The sequence below is a fragment of the Heterocephalus glaber genome, unplaced genomic scaffold (assembly GCF_053883595.1).
Source record: "Heterocephalus glaber isolate CG9 unplaced genomic scaffold, H.glaber_assembly_v1.0 deba00000347, whole genome shotgun sequence".
Classification (NCBI taxonomy): Eukaryota; Metazoa; Chordata; class Mammalia; order Rodentia; family Bathyergidae; genus Heterocephalus; species Heterocephalus glaber.
The window spans coordinates 38385761-38403678 of record NW_028258143.1 but is presented as its reverse complement, the minus strand read 5'-3'; the positions used below and the strand labels follow the sequence as shown (position 1 = coordinate 38403678).

Here is a 17918-nt window from a genome sequence, read left to right as displayed (position 1 = left end):
TTGTGGTAGGTGCAGGAGTTTAAATGACTGTTGTTTCTCTGCTTCTCAGCTGTTCTGTAATATTACATTGCTTTCATACATAATAAATTTAAATCTATGCCTTGCTGGGGACCAGAGGCATGAATGTATAGGAAGGAAGGGATGATTGAAGTAGAGAAACTCTGCCAAGTTCTCTGCCTTATCATGAACAAATCCAAATGTGGGTGCAGGATGGCTGTGACCATACAGTGGGGCCCCTTTTTGGTTATTGTCTGGAAAGCCTCACTGAGGCTCATTTGTGGGATAAGCCCCGCTTGGCCAGCCTTTCTTTCGCTTTCTTTCACATGACCTCAAAGAGATTTTTCCCTTATCTCATTTTGCATCACTTACTGGCTTTTGAGAATAATTCTCATCTTTAAGTATACATATTGGACAAATTGCTGTAATTTGCACACTGCTTGTTTCATGTGCACTGTAGGTTGACTTTGTGAAAAAACAATTGAAAGCTGTCTTTGCAAGCCTTGGGCGGGAGCAACAGAAAATAGAAAATGATTTTTCAGACTGCAGTGTGAAAGTAAGTGGGATGCAGCTAGTAATTTATTTACCAATTTGTCATTTATATTAAATGAAATAACTATATAATTTTCTTTTCAGATAATCAGTTATTCTTTAGAAGAAAAAACTAACCTACTTAGTGAACTACCCACAGAATTAGAAACTTTGGAATGCCCATACCCTGAATTGAAATCATCAATCCTTAATGAGTTCTGTAACTTTACAGAGAAATATCAAAAGAAACTTCATGATTTTGATCTGCAGTTAGAAAACATATACAGGTAATAAGATAAAACTACTTGAATCCTGGAGATATTTGACACTAAATTTTAATTCAAGTTCAGTATACTTCTAATTTACTGTTTCACTGTTAAATGTGTGATTGGAATGCAATCAATAAATGTTTAGATGGACTATTTGTTGGAGAGGGTTCTTTTTTCCAAAATAGTTTCCTTATATAATGGGAGTTACTGTTTGGTTTGGTTTTGTTGAGGCAGGGTTTCACCGTGTAGTTCAGGCTGGCCTTGAATTTGCAGTGATCCTCCTGCCTCAGCCTTCTGTGGATAACAGTTTTTAAGATTTTTCTTTTCTCATACTGGGCATCAAACTCAGGACCTTGTGCTTGCAAGTCAGGTGCAGCACCACTGAGATAAATCCCCAGCAATAGTTTTTAAGATTGGTTTTGTAAGGTTAAAGCATGATGAAAATATCCCTCTTACTGGTCTTTACTTCACAGGTAAGAATGGTTTTCAAATATGAATTTTCAATAGCTACAAATATTTATTTTAATATATAAACTTCGAAGTGGAAATTTACAAGTCAGCACTGACAAGTAATTATAATGGAAAATACACTCATGGAATTATGTTACTTATAATCAACAGTGATTTTGTCCTGTAGTGAACACAAAGTATATTTCTAAATTTTTGAAAGCTTTCTTTTGTATGTAAATTTTGCTTGAGAAAATAGGCTTTTGGTTGTATACTGAGAATGACAATCCTCTTTTAAATGGCAAATGGTCATTGATTTAAAATTTCATTTTGGCAGTGATCATCTTCTCTAGTGTCTTCTATATTATAATTTACATAAAGGATACATCCAGATATGCCACCCTGAGTCAGATCCATGATCTAACTTAGATACTGTCTTTTATGACATTTCTAGGGGATATTTTTTGGGCAAACTGCTTCTTTTTCCATAATATTGGCCTCAAAAATTTCCCTAAAGTGCTTACATTTGAAAAGAAAGGAAATTTACTAAAGGGATACATTTATAGAAAATTTTAAAAAAGAGGTTCTTAATTTTGAAATGGAAGGCAATGAGTATAACAAGATATTTGTATTTCTTATTAATTGTGGTGAATGCAATTCTTCTCTATGAAACTACTGGTATTAAGAAATAAACAAGGAAACCTTATATCCTATGGCACCAAGTCGATATCTGTATCGGTAGCTTCTAGATCCAAACTCTTACATTTTAGCTGTTGATTACATTAGAACGCTTGCAGATGACAAAGGCAATCAGAGGAAAAGTCAGAGCCTTTCCAGGCTTTTGCCTCCTCCTTGGCACTTCTGGGAACTAGTCTTGTGTTCCTCCCAGCCAGATATCTTTGGTTTCCTGACAGCCTCTCTGTCCCTACCTCTTGCCCTTACTTTCTCCTTTCTTACCTTATGATAAAGCTAAGAAATAGGTTAATAATATATCATGTACACTTGTTGACTGATTACTCTTTAACTGGAACTCATCACAGTTGACATATTACCTCAACCATGCATTTAATTTAAGTCTCAAATTTTAAAATGAGTATTGTCTCTCTGCTTCCCATCCAAACCTTGTTAAAGAGATTTTAGAACTCATCAGGCAAGGGTTTTTATTTGGTAGGGGAAGAGTTACCATAATCAGGCTGATTAGTTGTGGCTGTGAAGGAGATTAAACTCTGACTGTCCTTTCAAAGCAATTTGGCTGGACCAAGATCTTCCTGCTCTGATGACACTTTGTTCTCCTGTGAAAGTGACTGAATTTGTGGCATCTCTAGGTTAGCATCTCTTAACTTTGGCAGTTTGCCTTAGCAGCCTAAGACAGCTTCCTCTCAGTAAGATCTCTCCCTCATAGCCTCCTTTCTTTCCTCTGAGTTCAGCTTTCACTCTTCCTTCATACAATCCTGTGCCACTCCAGAAAAGTTGGGATTCATAGCTACATTGAAATTACAGAAGAGAAGTAGATGAATGTACATGATGATGTGCTAATATTTGTGCAGTTGGAAGAATGATTGAGAATAAACCAGAAAAGCTTGATGGAGGAAGGAAAGTTTACTATGGACTTTGATGAATAGTAGGGTTAGCACAGACCGAAAATGGGTAGGAAAAGCATTCTATGGAAGAAGATGAAATGATTATACTATAAGCTCCTTGAGGACAAAGTAATTTATTAGCTATGTCTGTGTCCTTAACATCTTTTCCTTGAGATGAAAGAGAATAAAAGGAATATTCTGAGTAAAGATAGAGGTGGTTGACACTGGTAGTCTGTGGTTGGAAAGAATATGAATATACTATTCTCACTGACAAAATGAATTACACATTCAATTATAATATTTATTTCACTTCTAGTTTGCCAGAAACTTACATGTACTTTGATATGGCCATTTCCCTTTTTGGGAAAATTCTCATAGGTTGTGTGCATATATGTACACCCCTGTGACAGTGAGTATTGTATGCTTTCCAAATATTGTTAGTCCACATTATTGTTTTATGCCACAGTGCTTTGGGTTCTTAGTTTTTTGCAGCTAAAAACACCCCTAATTTGACACAATTACTACTAGAGTCCATAATTTACATTAGGATCACAATACTCTACCTCTATTTATTCTCCATTTTATTCTTCAATTTATTTCTGTAGGACAGTTTGGTAGAGCATTTCCAGTCACAAATATTACATACTCTCTGTCCCAATAGTTTCCACATCTCAAAAATAAGTGGTACCTCAGTTCATGAACTTAATTGTTTCCACAATTCTGATCATAGAATTCATTCCACGATTCTGGCCACAACCAAACTGCAACCCAAATTGTGGAAAGAATTAAGTTTGTGAACTGCGGTATATCACGTGAATATGTATACACTGATTTAATTTTAGGATCATTCATTGCAGTAAGAAAAGACTGAACAAAAAAACATAATAAAGACTAATTTTATGGATTATTGTACATCCAAATGATATATTAATCTACAAATAAAAAAGTATAAAAACTTAATTTATTGACCTGGAGCAATATTTGAGGGTTTGCATGAGGTAGAGTTAAACAAGAAAGCAATATACAGCACATATTGTATAAAACAGGGAAAAGTAAACATAAACACACTCTCACATACAAATATTTGCATCTGTATGCCTGAAACAGTATATGAAAATTGGTGACATTTCATTGTCTCTGAGGAGGAGATCAGATGCCTGAGGGATAAGGCGTGAGGGAGAATTGTTGTTATATCTCCTATTCATAGTTCTTTGTGAATTCTGAACCATATGAATATATTTACTCTTCAAAAACAAATTTTTTTTTTTTTTTGATACCGGGGATCGAGCTCTGGTCCTTGCGCTTGCGCAGCAGGCGGCGAAACCACTGAGCTAAATCCCCGGCCCCCAAAAAAATTATTTTTAAAGGAAAAAATTGACAAGGGTAAAAATTAAACAAACAGAAAAACATTAGCAACATGCCAGACATAAAATATCAAAATTCCCAAGATATAAAGACACTTTGCAAATTAATTGAATAATGAGAGGTCAAAAAAGAAAAGGAATGAAGGAGATGAAGAGGGGATTTGTTCATATTTTGAACAAATACTAAGCATCCACTGGCATAAAATAAGACAAGAATTTCTGTACTTACAAAGCTGTGGGAGACACAAAAGTGTAAACATAAGTAAATTATGCACAGTAGTATGTTAGAAGGTGACAAATGCTATGAAAAAACATAGATTAATAGAGATAGAAGAGCTGACTGTTGGTGGGGCAGATTGCAATTTTGAAGTAAAAGTTTGGGGATACACCTGGTAAGAGGCAGTTACATTCAAGTAAAGTTGTGAAATGGGTTGAGAGAGCTAGTCAGGTGTTTAGGTAAAATCCCTCTGCCCAGTGCTTACTTAGCTGGGAGTGTGCCTGCCAAGGGGCCAGTGTGGTAGGAACTGAGTGACAGTTCAGGTAAGTACTGGAAGATGAGGTCAAGGAGGTAAGGGTGAAGGGTGGGGTATTTATTTATTTATCTGTTTAGTGTGGGGGATGCTGGTGATCAAAGCCTGGTCTTTATCCGTGTTAGGCAAGCGCTCTCATTGAACCACAATCCCAGCCCCAGAAGGAGGATATTTAGAGCCTCATAGCCATCCTCAGGTGAATGATTCGAGACAAGACCTGACTTCTGCTATATCAGGATCACAGTGGAATTGCTATGTTTAAGATAGATCAGGGTGCAGAAGTGGGGAAGCAGAAGAAAAGATTGGCCCTTTAGGAGGTTATTAGTAATGCAGGTGAGATTTAGGAGGTTATTAGTAGTGCAGGTGAGTAATGGTGGCCTGAATCAGGGAGCTGAGAAATAGTCAGCTACTAATGTATCTTAAAGGCAGAGTCACCAGCATCTGCTGACAGATTTCATGAGGCACATGAAAAAAAAAGAGAGAGGCAGGAACAGCCCAAAATGGTTGCTGGTTTGGATTGAGTGACTAGAAGGTTGGAATTACCTTCCACTGAGGTGGGCAAGACTTTGGTGAAGCAGGCTTTGGCTGTGGGGAAGAGCAGATATTCAGGTTTGGACATGTTGAGTGTGAGGTGCTATGAGGTGGAGATTTTGTGGAGGTAGTAGGCTCTGTGGGTTTGGGTTCAGAAATGAGATCTGGGCTGGAATTACATATTTGTGAGTCATCAGCAGGAGACTGGATGTGACCGTCAAAGTAGTGGGTCAGAGAGAAAAGTGGTCAAAGACTGACCTCATGCACCTTCCAACATTACAATGTCAAGGAGAAGCAGGAAAACCAACAAAGGGCATGGACACAAGGTCTGTGGGTTCAGAAGACAGCCAAGAAAGAGCAGTGCCCTTCAGGGCAAGTGAAGAGGGAATGGTCTGCTGGGCCAGGGGAGAGTGGGGTGACCCACTGAATAAGATGTTGGGCTTAAAACAAATAAAAGGGATTAATAATTGCCAGTTTGGTCTAAACATAATTTATGGAGGCTAAGGCAGAATTGCCATGAGTTTGAGACCAGCCTGGGCTATATAGTGAGTTCAAGGCCAGCCTGAACTACTTAGTAAGACTCTGTCTCAAAAAACAAATGAACAAACAAACAAACAAAACAAGGGTTGTTGATGAACATATTCATTGAAGAAATAAAATTAAATGATTGAAGTGGATTTGAGAGAATGGGAGGAAAGGAATTGAAGACAATGTATATAGACTACTCTTTTGAGAAGTTTTTCTGCAGAAGAGAATAAGGAAGTAGGAGCAAACTTATGTTGTTCAAAGTGGGAGAAATAGTATTGTATGTGATGCTTATGAGTATAATTCAGTAGGAGATAAACTTTGGTGATGCAAGAGAGAGAGGAAAAGTGCTGAGTGATGCTCTAGGGTCGGGACTCAGGGTATGAGTGGAAAAATAAGCACCATGACTCCTGTGCCACACTAAGCATGCTGAGCATACACTATGCTGAGTACACAAAGCCGATTATAGCTGCCACTGTGAAATCTGAGGAACTCTGGGTGGTAATTCTAAATACAAATGACTAAGAAACATGGACCTCTATTCATAAAAGCAATGGAAATTAAAACAATACTTTGAATTTTTACTTATCAGAATGGTAATACATAAGAGAAATTTATTTATCCAGGATTTAAAATGGATATGGGAAAAATGGTCATTTTTATATATGATTGGCATGTAAATTTTTTGGAAGGCAACCTGACACTATGCCATCAAAAATCTTTATAAATGTGGATATCTGCCTCCTTCGATTGATCTTTGAAGGATAATCACAGAAGTGAAATAAATATTTGGCTTAAAGGTGTTTGTTATTGTTTCTTTCCTTAACAATAGCAAAATGTTTAAAACTAATGAAATAGCTGACAAATAGTGGATCAGCTTCATCAAGTGTGGTATATCTGCATAATGTAACACTACACTTACATGTCTAATTTGAAGTAATGTTCAAAGACAGATAATTGCAATATGTTGCTATATAATTAAAAAGCAGGCCACAAAATAGTTTGTATAACATGAATTCTATTTTTTATTTTGTTTTGAAAGTACTACAGCTACAAAAAGATTAGAGGGCTGGGGAAGTAGCTCAGTGGTACTGTGCCTGCCTGGCAAGTACAAAGTCCTAAATTCAATCCCTGGTACCGAAAAAAAAAAAAAGTTTAGATTATCTATCCAAATAAATAGAGTTATCCTTAGGTGAAAAAATTACAAAAAATTTTGCATGCTTGTTCTATTTTATTGAGAAAAGATAGGTTTTGTTTTTTTTTTAAATCTAAGTTAAAGAATGAAGAGGAAACCATTGATACTTAATGAGTACCTATCACATAACTTGGCAAGTACACACGATCCTAATCTTCAGTTTATCCCATTTAAGAAGTTGTTTCACAGATGAAGAAAGGAAAAGTGAGAAATCTCCCCAATTTTTGAGCTAGTAAATAGTTCAGGATTGAGTCTCATTTCTCCATCTAAATAGGGAGCTTTCCCCTCATCTGATATCACTTCAAGAACTTACATCTGCAAAGATGTTGGTAAACCAGGTCGATTTTTAAGTCAATGCTGTTTAACAGAATTACAATATAAGCCACATATGTAATTTAAAATTTTTACATAGCCATATGAAAAAAATTAAAAATTAAAAGTGATTTATTTAAATTATTTTTTATTTGACTCAATAGTTCTAAAACATAATTACAGCATACAATCAATATTTTAAAATTATCAGTAAGATATTGTATGTTCTCTTTTTTGCATCTGAATCTATATTTACAACACACCTTAATTTGGACTGTCCAGATTTCAAGTCACATGTGACTAGTGGCTAAAATCCTGGATAGCAGAGCTTCAAAGAAAGTTCTTGTTTACTAAAACACATTTTAAAAACAATGTCTGCAACTAAACATCTTCCTGTATTCATCTTGTTTACAAAGCTATTTAGATTCTATTTGGGCTATATTTCATTAGTAACATGAAGACAAGTTTAATTGCTTGTTTTAGACTCAGATGAGATTGGGCTTTAATTTCCTCACATTTGGATGAATTAATCATATAAATGAGACATAATTATCTGATGATCCATTTAGCTGTGTCAGATCTGAAGTCAACATGTGGAAAAAGCTATAGAATGATAACAAGCAATTTCTGCTTTATTGTTGATAGGTATATTAAATTTTATAATGTTAGTTTACAATTAATATTCTATTATTTTATGAGCTCTGAATCAGAATGCTATTTAAAAGCCACAATAATTTTCACATTTTGTTCCTCTGTACATACTTTGCCAGTGCCCATAATTTCATATTTAACTGAATTATTACAATTTACACTTTTTATTAGTAAGATTTGATGTACCTAGTATACTATGAACATTTTATTTTATGTATTTTTCTATTAATACAGAAATAATTATATTTATTAGAGAAAACATTTAAAATAAAGGCAAGCAAATAAAAGAAACTAAAAAACTAAATTCCTAGCATCTAGAAATATCTTCTGATAAAATTTTATATATTTAGGACATATGTATAGTGTTTTAAAAATGACAAAATACTATATATCTATTGTTTTTTTCTGTGCAGATCATATTCTGTACTATTCCCTTTTTTGATCAATGTTTATTGAGCTTCTACGTTTTAGTTCATCTATTAAATACTTTTATAAAAATTTTATTAGATGCATACTATTATAATGTACAATTATAACAAAGAAGCTAAACTTTTTTAAACAATTATTTATTCTATGCTTTGGTATTTATTTAAAGACCCTGAGATAGACCACTCAGTCATTGTCTTTTGAGTAATTCTGTGATTATCCCCTTGAGATGAATTCTTAGGAATAGAATCATTGAGTCCAGGGGCATAAAAAATTCTAAGGTTTCGAGAGTATTGTTTAGCAATCAGGATGTTGGATCTTCCTGTCATGTGGGAATATCACGAGTATCCTGTTCACCATCTCCTTCACTCTCTTTCCCCGTATTTACCCATGGAGCATAGCTCTGTCAATGTCCTTATGTAAAATTTTTCCAAAAATGAAATAAATACATGCATAATTTTATAATAAATTCATCTCTTCCCTTGTTCCAAACTAAGTCATATACTCTATTACTAAAAAGATGACATGGATAAAAGCCAGCATCAGAAAGGAGCACTCAAGAAACTGTGTGCTCTCATGTAAGTATTTTTTAATTTAAAATAATGTATTGTTGCTAAATGAATAGAAGAAAAAAGAGAGAAGAGCATATTAGATAATTGACACATGCTTACTTGAGTAATTACCAGATGGCATTTTCCCCCCAGAAACTGTACTCACAGAACCGCTGGAAAATTTCAGTGCCTGGGCACATCTAGTCTCAGGTCTGTATTTCTGCTCTGGGTTGGTTGTGTGTCAAGAATGATTAATAAAGGAAAAGTTCTCAGAAAGACCAGCATATTTGCCTGATCTTCCAAATGTTCACTTAGTCACAATGTTTAGATGACCCACTCAGCCATCATCCTGGGTCCCTGCCACTCCCATTACATTTGGTACATTCCAATGTGATCATCCCAGTGGATGTTGGAATTTGTATTTGTTGGGGGAATGGGTAATTAGTTGTAGACAATAATTTTCTTTTTGTCATATAGCTTTAGTAGCTTTGTCTTAAAATCTATGCATCATCAAAAATAGTGATTTTGTGGGTTTATACCTTTTCTTGAGTCAGAAACTACATTTTGTGATTATTCAACCTTCTTTAGGTTTGTTACAGGAATAAAACTTTTAAAAAAATTTCTAGGCTATGTATGGTAGAATCCTTTCTATCCAGGGATAAAATGGGTCCAGTTTCTGCAGGATACCCCCCAAAAGTTGTCTTTTTAAGTTTACTTTTCCTTAATTATATTTATATACATATTATGTATTTGTGAAACATGTATTTATATATAGATATCAACAGTTCTGTTGTTATTATCATTGCAGTTCATAGCTTTCTTTTTTAAAAAATATACTTTTATTTTTAATTGACACATAGAGATTGTGAGAGAACAGTGTGAAATTTCAATGCATATACACACTAGTAATTGGCATGTGTATTACTGCAGACATTTATTTTGTTGTTGTTGGAACATTCAGATCCTCATTACTAGCTAGTTTGGAATATTCAGTTGTTGTCAGTCATAGTTATTTTATTGTGTTATAGAAAATTATAGCTTTTCCCTCCTCTGACTACAGCCCTATACCCATTAACTGTCCTTTCTTCTTCCATACCTCCCTTCCCCACAACCTTTCCAGGCTTTGGCAACCATGAGGTAGTATTTTCTACTTCTTTTGAGATAAACATTTTAGCTTTCACATGTGAGTGGGAACATGTAGCATTTGTCTTTTTCTGCCTGATTTGTTTAACATAATGTCCTCCAGTTTCATCAATGTTGCTGTTAATGACAGAATTTCATTTTTTATGGTTCAATAATATTCCATTGTATATCTCTCTGTATCACATTTTATTTCTGCATTCTTTCATTAATAGACACTGAAGTCAATCATAGCTTGGCTTTTGTGAATAGTACTGCAGTAAAGAGGAGTGCAGATAGCTCTCTGACTTGCTGATTTCAATTCCTTTGTATATATACATAGTAGTGGGATTGCCTGATCATATAGTAGTTTTATTTCTAGTACTTTGAGAAACCTTCATACTGCTTTTCATAATGGCTGTACTAATTTATATTTGTACCAACAGTATATGACAATTCCCTTTTCTTCACATCCTCACCAGTGATTTTTATTTTTATTTTTTGATAGTAGCTATTCTTTTTTTGATAAATGGTGGCAAAGTACATTTATTAAAGGCAGAAAAAAGAACAAGCATGGGGGATGGGTTCTGCAGAGTGAATTTGGGCAGAGGAAAAAGGAAGGAAAAAATAAAAATAAAAATATACCCTACATTGAAGGGTGGGCTATTGTGAAGAGGCACGATAGCAAACATTTAATGGTGAATGTCTCTTTCATATTTTCCAGGCTGGCCTTATGTCTAGGTCATCCTTTCAAAAACCTGCTTGAACTCTCATGAGAATTCTCTACATGCAGAGTTCTGAGAATTGTTCTATGCATGTGTCCTGGGATCTTGTAATGCATCTTTTCCCAGCTAGTTTTAGTGATACCCTATCTTCCTGTCTCCTTTCCCCTTGAGAGACACATACAGTGTACTCAAGTCATTCCCGAGTGTTGGTTGTAACTCATGTTGGTCACCTGAAGGCTCAGGCTCTTCTACACAGCCTTCAAAGTCTCTCTCCTGATTACAGGCAGATCTCAGTGTCCTTAGAGAAACATTGGTCCAGGGTTTCTCAACCTCACACAGGAAAGGATGCTGTAATGTTCCTTCCAGAACTCTTTAAGGGTTTCATCTGTATCTGAGACCATCTGGAAGCACAAGAAGCCAGCATTTGGGACATAACTCAAGACTTTGTTCATAAATTAAAACTAAAATTCCAGTCATAACTGAAGTTGTTCATGTGCCAGGCTGGTCGTAACTCGAGGGTCTACTGTATCCCCATAATTCTTTATGGGGTGCTGAGTGAGTGGGGATCTCTGTCTTCTTATAGCTACTTCCAGCTGGAAGGGGCTATAGACCCTACCTATGAGGGATTATGTGCTCTCCAACTACCTTGGGGTCTTGTAGCTCACTGGCTGGGCTGAAGAGAAAAACAATGAGAAAAGAATGACTGTTGAGCTGCCTGTTTGATGGGAGAAAGAAACTTTACTATTAGCCCAAATATGAGGATCAGGTCAAATTTCTATGCTTCCTGTGGAGGAGAATGTATGCCAGGGAGAAATATCAGATAAATATCAAGAACCTGGGAGCCATGACCTTAGCAATATCCTGTTTACTTATCTGCAGGAACATGGAGTCTCACTTTTTGAAAAGAAAACTCAAGTCGTCCAGAGGCTCACAGGAGCAACTTTTTCCTTTTGGGCAGTTTTTTTCTTCAGACAGTTTAAGTGGGACTGGCTTTATCCTAGAAAGACAAATCCAGTTATCTATCCCTGCTACCTTTACTGCAGTAGGTGTGGCAAGAATCACTGAAAAGGGGGCCTTCCATTTTGGTTTTAATTGATTTGGGGGAGTTGCTTCTTTCCAAGTTTTTATGAGCATTTGGTCCCCCCTGGGCCAGGAGCTAGCAGGACTCTGTTCTCATACATTTGGATAGCCTATTTTACTTGGCCTAGATTAACAAGATATTGTAACAGTCTCTTGGTCTCTGGGTCTACTATCATAACAGAGGATAGAAATGGCTTTGCATGTAACAGGTCAGATAGACTCATATTTAGTTCAGAGGTATTGGTAGTAATGTAAGCCAGGATTTAGAAGTCTCTTGGCAAAGTTTCATCAGTGCTTGTTTTACAGTGTGGTTGGCTCTCTTGACCTTTCCAGAAGACTGAGGTCTTTATGCATAATGGAGGTAGTATGTTATTCCTAAAGCCTTTGGCACTGTCCACGTGATTTGAGAGGTAAAAGAAGGCCCATTGTTACTCTGGAGGGACTAGGATAGTTCAAATCAGGGAATGATTTCCTTAAGAAGCACCTTGATTACCTCTGTAACCTTTTCTGAATGGTAGGAAAAGCTTCAGTCTAGCCTGTAAAGGTGTCAATTAGGACCAATATCTGCTTAAATCACCCACATGTTGGCATGTGGGTTAAGTCTAATTGCCAGTCCTGCCAGGGTATATCCCTCTCTTCTGTACAGGTTGTAATAAAGGAGGTGGTTTGGGCTTGCCTGGGTTATTGCAGGCACAGAGTGGGCAATCTTTGCAGACCTGTCTAGTGTTTGTTAGTGTAAGACCTAACTAACTCCATTTTAAAGTTTGACTCCATCTTAAATATAAGACAGTAAAATGACCTTGACATAAATTCCACTTCACTGAAGTCAACTATTCCCCTAGTCTCCTTTGTGCCCATAAACTAATGATAAAATGTCCTTGCTGTGGGACAACAGATAAAAAAAAAAAAGACACAGCTCCTAACTCAATCCTCTGTCTGCCCAGAAAACAGATGTTCCCGGGCCCATTATCTATAAAACATTCTGTCAATGTGCTGATTGTTCCTTTTCCCCATAAACTCTACATGTAGCCACTCCTCAACTCCCCCATGCTTGCTAAATATCAACCAATCATGTAACTGCTAAATAAAACATCCCCAAACCTTGCGGTAGCCACAATAAAAACCCTGCTGATTCAGAATTTGGGGCTCTCAATCCTGATCCGCTGCGTCGGTGACGATTGAGTGCCCCTGCTCGAGCTTAAATAAACGACCCTCGTGTGTTTACATCAAAATCGGCTCCTTGATGGTCTTTGAAAACTTCGCGATCTGGACACAACATTAGTAGTCCTAGTCCTGTGAAAATTTGAGTGACCATTTCTAATGCAGCATCTTTTCCCATATGGAAAGAATTGTTAAAGGTTTTTATAGACTTCTGCTGTGCCTTGAGGAAGAACCAGTTTGTTTTCTAAATACCACCAGAATCTCTTCTTGATTCCTGCTGTCCTATGGCCCATTTAACTTCCTGGGGGTTATAGGCTAGTTTTAATTGTTCTTCAGGAATCAGGAATAAGGCTAGAATCTGCAGTGGGTATCAGGCTGCCCATTTTGCTTCCCTATCAGACTTTTGATTTCCCATGTTTCTTTGGTGCTCTTTATAATGCATGCCTGTGACCTGCTTGGGAAGATGGTCTGCCTCCTGTGTCACTTGGAGGGATGGGACTGATTGACTGGCCTCAGCATTATAAGAAGGAGGTCAAGGAGACCTCCAAGTGTGGTTGTCTTCATTAAACAGATTGAAAAGACCCATATCCCCCCTAGAGACAAGTGGGAATCGGAGGACAGGATCATTAAAGACATCTCTCTTTCTTTGGGGGCCACTCTAAATACTATAATTTCTGGCTTTTCCTGAGAGAAAGGGTCACAAAAGCCCGAATGTAAGGGATTTCACTCTACCTTCTATGATTTAACTGAAAAATAATCTCATAATTTAAACTGACATCTTATGCCCATCTCCTGCCATTTCTCAGTCCATGATGAACCAAAACTATGTTGCAATAGTAGATAAAATGTTACTTTTTTGAATTGGCAGGGTCAAACCTTTCCCACTGATCAAGATATGACTTACTGGCAAAATCAGTGGAATCTGTGGGGTGTGGTTCATATAGTTTTCCATAGTTTGTCTTGGGTCCTATTGCTTCAGGCTGGCTATGTCAAAATATGTTACCAGATTTATGGTCTCAAAAATGCAACATCCATTTTCCTACACATGACTCACTTATTCTTTATTGCAGAGCAGTGCTTCGTTGTGTATAAATACCATATTTTCTTTATTTATTCAGCTGTTGATAGACATAGAAGTTGCTTCTAAGATTTAGCTATTGTGAATTGTGCTGCTATGAACATGGGTATGCATGTATCACTGTAATATGATGTCTTTGACTCTTTCAGGAAGATACCTAGAAGGAGGGTAGCTCGGTGAAATTGAATTTCTATTTTTCAGTTTCTTGGGAAATCTCCCTGGTGGTTGCTCCATAATGGTTGTTCCATAGTGATTCCATTGTGGTTGTACTAGTTTAGCTTCCATTCCCACCAACAGTGTTAAAAGGTTTCCTTTTCCCCACAGCCTCACCAGCAGGGGGCGCCCTTTGAACTTCCTGGTTCCAGATGTCCATATCTTTTCCAAGATTTGGAAAATTTTCAGTAATTATTTACAAAGCTTTTCTATGTCTTTACTTTCTCTTCTCCTTCTGGAAGTCCCATAATGCAGACATTTGCTAACTTAGTGGTGTCCCATATGTCTCAAAAGCTTTCTTCATTCTTTATAATTCTTTTCTTCTTTTTTAAAAATCTGACTGGGTTATTTCAAAAGATCTGTCTTCAAGCTCAGAAATTCTGACTGATCAATTCTGTAGTTAGGACTTTCAAGTGTATTTTTAAAATTTCATTAACTGAGTTTTAATGCTATTATTTTTCTGGAATTTTCACTTCAATTAACATATTAATTGAACAGTGTAATGGGTCGCTCTATCACATTTTCATACATGCATGTAATGTAGTTGATCATATCCATCATTCCTATTAACCTCTCTACCTCTTTCCACCTTTGGTCCCTTTCCCTTATAGTCCACCTCTACTTTCCTTTTGTCTTTCTATTTTTTCCCTTTGATTCTACATATGAGAGAAAACAATGCTTGCCTTTCTTACTCTGGCTTATTTTGTTTAATGTAATGAAACGATCTGTAGTTCCATCCATTTGCCTTCAATATGCATGATTCATTATTCTTTTTGGCTAAATAACACTCCATGTTGTATGATTTCTGATTGGTTCTACTTTCTGATCTTTATATCTTTGCTAATATTTTTATTCATATTATGAATTGCCTTCCTCATTTTGTTTAGATGTCTAAAATATATATATAATATATATATATTCTCTTATATCTCATTAAGTTTCCTTGAAATTACTTTGAATTCTTTTTAGGCAATCCATTGATTTTCTTTTCTTTGGGGTTGCTGCTAGAGAATTATGTTCCTTTGGAGGCATTGTATAACATTATTTCTTCATGCATCTCAAATTCCTATATTCATACTTTTGCATCTGGCAGATCAGCTACTTCTATCAATTAGAAGGGTGGCTTCTATAGGGTGGCTTTTTTGTAGTCAAAGTCTTTCTCCTGGTAATGTATCCTCGGGAGTTGGTTTGACAGGCCCTGTGGGCTTTGGTTAGTGTTCACTTTCGTGCAGAGTCTATGTAGCTTCTTCAGTTTCAATCAATGTTAGCAATGTCTGCAGGTGTCTCAGTGTCCTTGGCTGCAGTGTTTGTGGGATGGTATCATTTGCTGGGTTGTGGCTTTCTTAGGTAGGTTGGGTTTGCTCTGAGTGAAGTGTGTCCAGCTATGGGCATGGGGTACCCATCAGATTCTGTAGGTCTTGAGGGGGTGGGGTCACTCCAGTTGGCCCAGGTGGTTGTGGCAAAGCATGCCTGGGAGCAGGGCAAGCCGCTGTCATCGTCTGAATCCCTCACAAAGGCCAGGCTATACCTAAGTGGTGCAGATGGGGCACATGCCAGTGCATGAGGGCTGCAAAAGTTACTTTAGGAGGCCTCTGGGGGCCAAGGGCTCAGGAGGGCTTCCCAGCTGCTTCCCAGCACCAAGAGCACATGGGCAAGGCTTCTAGGCTGCTTTCTGGAGCAGAAGATGGGTATTGCTCCTGAATTCTTGATTCAGTTGTTTTTCCAGGGAACACACAGGGTAATGGTGATTAAAACCACATTTTTGATATGTCAGGAGACTGAAAAATCTGAGTATTATAGAATGGAGGGGTGAAAACCATTTATAAGAAGTGTATTATTCAATGGGGGTAAAACCAAATTAATCTTGAGAAAATTGATTAGAGGAAATTGAAACTGCAGCTTGACAGATTTGTGTCCAGGACAATGGACGTTTATTACTTTTGAATCTGGATAATAGCTTGAATTTGTCACTAAAATAAAATGTGTGTATCTATAAGCAAAGACAAGAATAAAATCCCTATGGACAAAATTGTCAAACACAAGAGGAGTTTACAACATATTTTATATATAAAATCAATTGTTCATAACATTTTTTCCCTGCTGCTTATACCTTGAAGTCCAAGCATGGCAAAATATAACCCTTTGAAGAAACTGTAATCATTAGAACTGACACCATGGAGAACCAGTAATGTAAGAAATTATAATTACTACATTCGTAAGTTTATGTTTATTTGCCATATTAGTGCTTGTAAAAGAACATAAAGTTGAACATTGTTAATGTCTGAAAAATAAACTGGGATAAAAGAAGCATGACTTTTTTTGGTCCATTCCTATAATTTCTTAATGATTACTGGCTGTTTGAAGTGATATTGCAATGTTTTTATATGGCAATTAAAATTTCAGAAGCCCTGATGATGGTTAATTAAACATTTCCTCATATCATCCCAAAGAAGTAAGCCAGTTTTATTATTCGTGCTTTGGACCTGGAAAATTGAGTCAGAATATCTATCTAACAGAACTGTACTTAAACTTTACTGCATTTTAAAACATTTGTGCTCCCAAAAAGTGAAGAATAAAGTGGTGACTTGGAGGCAGACTTTGCGTCAGTAAAAGGACCTTTAAAAAATTAAAGCGCATAATGTATCTGTAGATAATCGTGTCTTCACCAAGTCTATTCATTTGAACTTGGGATGTTTTTGTTTTGTTTTAAAAATGGCCCTTGCTGAAACTTATTGCCTCTGATTAGCTAAGGAGTATGGATTGCTTTACACACTGGTCTGGTCACATTGGCTCTGCACCTCTTTCAACTCTATATCACTCTTTAGTACTTTCCTTCCAAAACAATAAGGTGCTACGTTTTAAAATATCATTTTTTTTCCCGCCAATTACCTGTCAATTAGGGTATCTTTAGCTATAAAAAAATAGCCCAATTTAAAGTTACATATAATTAAATAATTTCTTGTTTAACAAGAAGTTCAGAAGTAGAGAACCCAAGTGCAGCGAAAAGTCTGTTTATCTACATTCTCTGGCTCTGACTTCCCAGGTTAGAGGGCTTTCTGCCACACGACACAGCAGTCCTCCAGTACAGTGTCCAAAAGCAGAAAGAGATCTTTCCTCTTTTGTGACTCTTTTTAAGAATTAGGAGACCTTTGACCCAGGAGAATTTACCCTCACATTTTATTGGCCAGATTGGGATTGGGTTTTTTGTTCAAGCACTTAGAAAACACTGGCTAGAGGAACAGGAAACTTGTGAATGGATATCTGGAGAGCCTTAAGATCAGTCAAGATTCATTCCTGGGTAGGTTATGGAGCTCACTTTGCCTGGGGATAGTTGGAGGAGGGAGGATCAGCATTCTGGTGAAAAGGAGCAGGGTGAGGGGCAATGATGTCTGCTGTGGTTTCCTTTTCCTGACAGTTCTGAGAAATATAATTATTTAAAACCTAACAAATGGGGTGACAGAGCTACACATTTTACTTTTAACAAGATTTCCACTAGAAATTATACTGTCTGTTCAAACATATAGGGGACACAATGTAGTTTAGAAGGTTTGCCTTCACCCCTCCCCTTTGACAAATATGCATTCTAAATAAAAATTAAGTTCTCTATGTAAACTATTCTTAAAAAAAACAACA

At 36.6% G+C, this 17918-nt stretch overlaps 1 protein-coding gene across 6 annotated transcripts in view; it reads left to right on the top strand.

The window, feature by feature from the left end:
* The window catches only part of Ccdc148 (coiled-coil domain containing 148), a 392699-nt gene that overhangs the window by 137487 nt on the left and 237294 nt on the right, over positions 1 to 17918 (top strand). For 5 of the 6 annotated variants that reach the window (XM_021266013.2, XM_087199166.1, XM_087199161.1 and 2 more), the window contains 2 exons: positions 458 to 553; positions 634 to 815. In XM_021266013.2, coding sequence (XP_021121672.2) covers positions 458 to 553; positions 634 to 815 — 278 coding nt within the window. The remainder of the gene's footprint in view (positions 1 to 457; positions 554 to 633; positions 816 to 17918) is intronic. The other variant, XM_021266009.2, reaches the window with a different exon arrangement.